This window comes from Leptodactylus fuscus, chromosome 1 (genome assembly GCF_031893055.1).
Source record: "Leptodactylus fuscus isolate aLepFus1 chromosome 1, aLepFus1.hap2, whole genome shotgun sequence".
Classification (NCBI taxonomy): domain Eukaryota; kingdom Metazoa; phylum Chordata; class Amphibia; order Anura; family Leptodactylidae; genus Leptodactylus; species Leptodactylus fuscus.
Genome location: NC_134265.1, coordinates 17,824,879 through 17,831,276, shown reverse-complemented (window position 1 = coordinate 17,831,276; position 6,398 = coordinate 17,824,879). Strand labels below are relative to the sequence as shown.

At 43.9% G+C, this 6,398-nt stretch overlaps 1 protein-coding gene across 1 annotated transcript in view; it reads right to left on the bottom strand.

Moving 5' to 3' along the window:
• Window positions 1-281: 281 nt before the first annotated feature.
• The window catches only part of LIFR (LIF receptor subunit alpha), a 42,644-nt gene continuing 36,527 nt past the window's right edge, over window positions 282-6,398 (bottom strand). Inside the window, exons 15-20 of the mRNA XM_075267591.1 lie at window positions 5,913-6,014; window positions 4,857-5,024; window positions 4,460-4,624; window positions 4,206-4,299; window positions 3,011-3,089; window positions 282-1,674 (exon numbers count right to left, since the gene is read on the bottom strand). Coding sequence (XP_075123692.1) covers window positions 1,057-1,674; window positions 3,011-3,089; window positions 4,206-4,299; window positions 4,460-4,624; window positions 4,857-5,024; window positions 5,913-6,014 — 1,226 coding nt within the window. The 3' untranslated portion in view covers window positions 282-1,056. The remainder of the gene's footprint in view (window positions 1,675-3,010; window positions 3,090-4,205; window positions 4,300-4,459; window positions 4,625-4,856; window positions 5,025-5,912; window positions 6,015-6,398) is intronic.

The window sequence follows — 6,398 nt, the reverse complement described above, 5'->3', positions numbered from 1 at the left end:
ACACAAGTGTGAACACGAGACGACTGTAGTTTAATGGGAAACAAATCTACAAAAATAAACTTCTTCAAAAAAACAAAAAAATTCCATAAAACAAAGTAGTGTTCTCACAAAAAGTAAAAAAAAAAATCCCAAAAATGATACATATAATACATTCATAAACCTCCTGACAAAAAGCAGGAAGAGCAGATACGTTTTCATAGAAAAAAAGTGAAGAAAAAATTAAAAAAAAAAAAAAAGTGACTGAGAAAATTAAAAAAACATGTGAAATTTTCTTCCACATAAAAAATAAAACCCAGAATTTTTTTGAGACTGCTACATAATAAAGTCACATTATGAAGCCACGTTCTTAGAAGACCTGAATGTTGTAAGTTTTAACCCTTTTCGTTGGTCGGGGTTAGTTAGTGGTGTTGACCTTTGCACAAAATTGGGACCACCTGAAACGTGGATGGGGAGAAATTTTTTTTAAAAAAACACTTATTTCCGAAATCCCACTAGCTATCAAAAATTTTATCCTAATGGGAACATGCTGAACCGCCATCATGCTTGACCCCTTGGAGGATCTTCAGCTACACAAACAGCTCCAATTCCCGATAGACCATCTCCACCACAACTCCATCACTGCCCCATAGGTGGTGGAGACTGGACCATGGAGGACTCCGTACAGGACTCCAATTACAAGCTTGACGTGACTCTACACGTACTCAACCATCATCCCCAAGAATGATTGGCCAGCACATGCCACCAGTTATGGTGGCCATTTTTGAGAACCACACCCTGTGGTGTGGCATGGACCTCCATTACTATAGTTGGGTGGCTTTACTTCTAGAGGGATCTACGTGATCAGGTAAAATTTTTGCACAATTTTCCATGACCGGTAATTCTCTTAAAATCAGTCTTTTGCCCCTTTAAGAGAAGGAACCCAGGATTGCATTGATGCGACTAATGCCGTAAGACACGAAGACCAAGTCAATGGATGTCCGCTATGGAAACCTCCTTCATGGACGAGCAGCTGGAGGGCATGCTAGGTGGCGTAGTAAGAGGTTGCGTGGCCCATGCTCATTCCTCTTGCTTGGACTGGAAGAGTGAAGATATGGACCATCCAACGTGGGTCGGTTTGAGGGAGTCTTTATTGTCCACAGGAGGGATCAGGAAATGTCTGGAGTTCACGGAGCAAGGGCTCCCAAAAGAAGCATTTTCGCTTCCCATGGACGTAGGAGAACCTGGGGAATCGGCGGCCCAGGTATTGGGGTGTCCCTGAGGTCTATAACCTGACGATACCACCAGGTCATCTTCTGTTGACGCTTGGTGGTCCATGTTCACAGCACTAATAGGCAACTGCATCTGAGGTTTATATCCAGCGCCATCTGGAAATTCGATATCTGATTCTTCTTCTGAATTGGCCTGTGGTTGGTACATGGACTGGACATCGATGTACACCACAGAGGGCGATGCAGACCCATCCAATACGGGATTGGACGTATCGTCATGAGTAGCAGGTTGGGTATAGATTATACCGACGTGACTGTCCTCCTCGGAGCCGTCCTCCGGGATCTGACCGCTGTCTGACATTGGAGAATTCAGTTCGGTGTCCAGGATTTTCGGAAAGGGTTCGACCACTTCAACACTGCTTGGGGTGCACCGGTTCATCTCCAGGGTTTTCACGGTTTTGCCCCCCTAAAGATAAAGATAGATTAGACGGATGACAGGAGTCCGGGGACAAGATGGGCTTCCCAAGAATATCCCCCATGACGGCCCACCCGGACCAGAGGTAAACCAGGATGCCCAAGATTAGGGAAAATGGCTTCTTCCAAAAACAGCGTCACACCTGTCCTCAGGTCGTGAGTAGAGAGGAGCAAGTACTATTCAAAACTCCCGTTTGGAATAGCACGCACCCATAGGAATGAATGGACGCAGCCGGCATGCAGGGGGTTAAGCGGCCGGCGGCAAAGTCTACGTGCCGGCCGCTTCTATTCATTCCAATGGCCATTTCGAATAGTACTCGCTCATCTCTAGTCATGAGCAATAGCGCAGCTAAGCTCTATTGAAGTCAATAGGACTGAGCTGCAATACCACCTATAACCTGTAGACAGCTGTGGCGCTGTTTTTGGCCATTTTTTCCATCCTGCTTACAGCATACACTCAGCCTCAGTTTTTTTTGGGACATTGTAACGCTGCAATTTTTGGAAAATACACCAAGGCCAAATGAATATTAAAACTTTGCATTTATGCCTTTTGCATAAACCATAGATCATAGGCGAAATTCCTTCCATATTTTTCATAACGTGGGTATCCGCAAAAATCTTTCCAATTTTCCATGGAAGTCACGGTACGAATATTTCCTAGAATGACTTCATAAACAGAAACAGGCGCTACACGTGGTATCTGCAGTTGGACCCAGAATTTTTGTAGCAGATCTTGCAGGGCTCCCGCCTGGTAAATCTTACAAAAAAACAAGGCAACCAACATTCACTGACGGTCCATGTCTGCAGGCCCCATCACTGACAGTCCATGTCTGCAGGCCCCATCACTGACAGTCCATGTCTGCAGGCCCCATCACTGACAGTCCATGTCTGCAGGCCCCATCACTGACTGTCCATGTCTGCAGGCCCCATCCCTGACAGTCCATGTCTGCAGGCCCCATCACTGACAGCCCATGTCTGCAGGCCCCATCACTGACAGCCCATGTCTGCAGGCCCCATCACTGACAGTCCATGTCTGCAGGCCCCACCACTGACAGTCCATGTCTGCAGACCCCATCACTGACAGTCCATGTCTGCAGACCCCATCACTGACAGTCCATGTCTGCAGGCCCCATCACTGACTGGATCTGACCCTGGCCACTTGTTGGGGTCACCATGAGGGTGAGGGAAACTATGAACTTTTTGGATTTGGAAATTTTTTGCAAATGGGTAGCCTGCAGGTTTTACGTGGACGAATGGATGGGTTTGGCCGGTTACAAGGTATCCACTAGTCAGGACAGGTCATGGGGCGGCCATGATGATGACATTACCTCGGCGACGTTCTTCGGGAACTGCAGCGCTTTACTGTTCTCTGGATTTGGGATGTCAGGGTAGAAGGTTTCTTTGATCCTATAGGCACAGATAGAAAATGCAAATGTATGGGTTAGAAAAACAAAATATTCAAAAATAGGAAGAACAGCTCTGACTCTGACGGGGCAGTCCATATATCATATGACATGTCATGCAACATCTCCCCTGCAGTGACTAGGGGGCAGCAGGGTTCTGACAGAGAGGTCCGAGCCCTAACAGGAGATATGGACAAGGGTCGTGCAGACTAGAAGGCTCCTGATTATACCAAGTGTATAGCGCAAGGATTGCTGACGTGACATCTCTTCCTGTAACCTTTGTCTTTACTTTCCATATTTAGATCTTCAGTAACAATTGCAGGAAGAAATCACATTTTGCTTGCTGTCAGTGACTGAGAAGACTCTTGTGTCCATTCAGAGGCAGTAACCCTGTACATAGCTAGTCCTGCTCTCAGCTGATACATTGTATCCAGTCTAGACAATGCTCTGTGAGCTCAACAGCCTGGACCCCACACTGATACATAGTATTCAGTCTAGACAATGCTCTGTGAACTCAACAGCCCAGACTCCACACTGATACATTGTATCCAGTCTAGGCAATGCTCTGTGAGCTCAACAGCCTGGACTCCACACTGATACATTGTATCCAGTCTAGACAATGCTCTGTGAGCTCAACAGCCTGGACTACACACTGATACATTGTATCCAGTCTAGACAATGCTCTGTGAACTCAACAGCCCAGACTCCACACTGATACATTGTATCCAGTCTAGGCAATGCTCTGTGAGCTCAACAGCCCGGACTCCACACATACATTGTATCCGGTCTAGACAATGCTCTGTGAGCTCAGCAGCCTGGACTCCACACTGATACATTGTATCCAGTCTAGACAATGCTCTGTGAGCTCAACAGCCTGGAGCCCACACTGATACATAGTATTCAGTCTAGACAATGCTCTGTGAACTCAACAGCCCAGACTCCACACTGATACATTGTAACAAACTAGTACATAGCTGGTCTTAGGCCTGGATCACATCTGTGTTTGGTATTCCATTCGGGGGGTCTGCTTGAGGACCCCCTAACGGAATACTGAACACATAGACAAGCGGTGAGCAATGAAAGCACATGGACGCCATTTTTCCAGGCAGTGGCCACTTACCATTCTCTTTTCTGGTAACATACGGCGCTGGTCACTATGCCGAGGACAACAGCGACCACGATCGGGATCAGGATGGCGAGTATCAGACCCACAGCTTAGGAAAAATGCGAAAAAAAATTCCATAGTTATAGGAAGGAAATGTGTCTATTATTCCGCACACTAGTCACACCCACAATACATGGCACCTGAGGGCCCCCGTTTGCATCGAGGCCCGTAGTGTCACATATTGCCTATAGGGGGCAGATAATACTTACCATTGTCATTGGTCAGTACAGAGAAGGACTTGATGGGGCCCATGCCTCCTTTGGTATAAGCTTGCAGCCCCAAGGTGTAACTTGTTCCGCTCTGAAGGTCTTCAATCTTTAAGACTCGAACGGCCGGGTCAGTGATGTTCTTAATTTTTGTCTCCGTGTTCCGCACTAGAATTAAAAATGGGACATCAATTCTAAAGACTGAATTGTAGATGGGGAGTAGTGGGCGGCACAAAGAGTTACCCACTGCCCCATTCTCAGGATTGGTACCAGCCCAGCCATTATTCCCCCCACGATCAGTAAATAATGGAATATCCCAGCACAATCTCAGATGAAGCCATACCATAGCTGACCATAAATAGGGGACAACAAGGGGGAAAAAAAACACCCTCTGAATTACCGAGATCCTGGAACTTCACGGAGGACGAGTCATTCTGCTGCTTCACCACATAGACCAGGTAACCCTGCAGGAACCCACGAAGATATTCTTCTGATATGGCTTCCCATTTCACCAGTATAGACCTGGACGTGGTCTCCTGTATCGTGAAATTTGGTGCCACTAAAGGAGCTGCAAAAATAAAAACTCTTTAATTTTTGATATTTTTTTTTTTTTGTATTTAAAAAAAAAAAAAAAAAATATCAAAGTTTTTTTTCTAGCTATAGGTCAGGCCAACAATTAAGAATTTGAGTGTATATTTGATTAAAAAAAATAAAAAATGATTTAAAAATTTAATGTGTAATAAAAAATAATTGAAAAAAGATATATTTTTTTGATATAGATAAAGATGCCACTTTTTATTTTTTTTTTAAAGAATTTTGTGTAAAAAAAAATTAGTTAATTTTTAAACTGTAGTTCTGGAGGTGAGGTTATAAAAATGTGTGACTTCATTTTCTTTAGAAAAAAAAAAAAAAAAAAAAAAAAAAAAATAATAAAATAATAATAAATATAATAAAAAATATAAAAAAATAAAAATATAATAAAATAAAAAATATAATAAAAAAATACTATAAAAATTAAAGAAATTATATAATTATATATATATATATATATATATATATATACACATACACACACACATACATATATTAAAATATATAATAAATAAAAAAAAATATAGTAAAAAATAAAATTTTAAATAAATAACTAAATAAATCACTCAGAGCGGCCATTTATATTGTTTGTAAAACTTGGCAGTCCCCCAAGGTTAGCCCCGGAGGAAGTCACTCGTCCACCCTCATATATGGGCAGGAGTTGGAGAAAGAGGACAGCTTGGTTCCATCTATTTTTGGCTGCTGTGATGATGAGGCCGGTGTTAGTTTTTGGAAATTCAGAATTTTTGGCAGCGATCTGCTGCCTGAGTAATATGGAAACCTTCCTCTATACGTTGCGTAATATCCCGGCTGTACCAAAGACTGCAGAACGGGAAGCTATAAATATCCTGGCGATGTTACTCACCTAGTTCCTCCGAGTAGACGATCATCTCCTTCAGTAGCTGGTGGTTGTCATTCTTACAGCCGTACAGCGATACATTGTATCTCAGCCCAGCCTGGAAGTGTTCTGAGGAAGGACAAGTCACATGATGATATAACTATGTTATATAGGCTGCCTTTATTCCCTATCTGGTGGATACGAGAGATGAGTGTCAGATCACTGGGGGGCGGACCACTAGGACCCCAAGAATCAGGAGAATGGGGACACCCTATGAATGAAGCGCCAGTGTGGCCAGTGGTGGCCACAATTCACTTCTATGGGACAACATGGACTGTAATGACACTTCATTCATAGGGAGGCTTCAGGGGGACTTTTGGGTCCCCGGACTCCTGATCACTTGGGGGGGGGGGGTCACAAATGTTGGACCCCAAATGATCGAACACCTATTTGGTGGATAGGAGTAAGTGTGTAATGGCTAAACCCATTCAGATGAGGTTGCGGCTAAGTTGC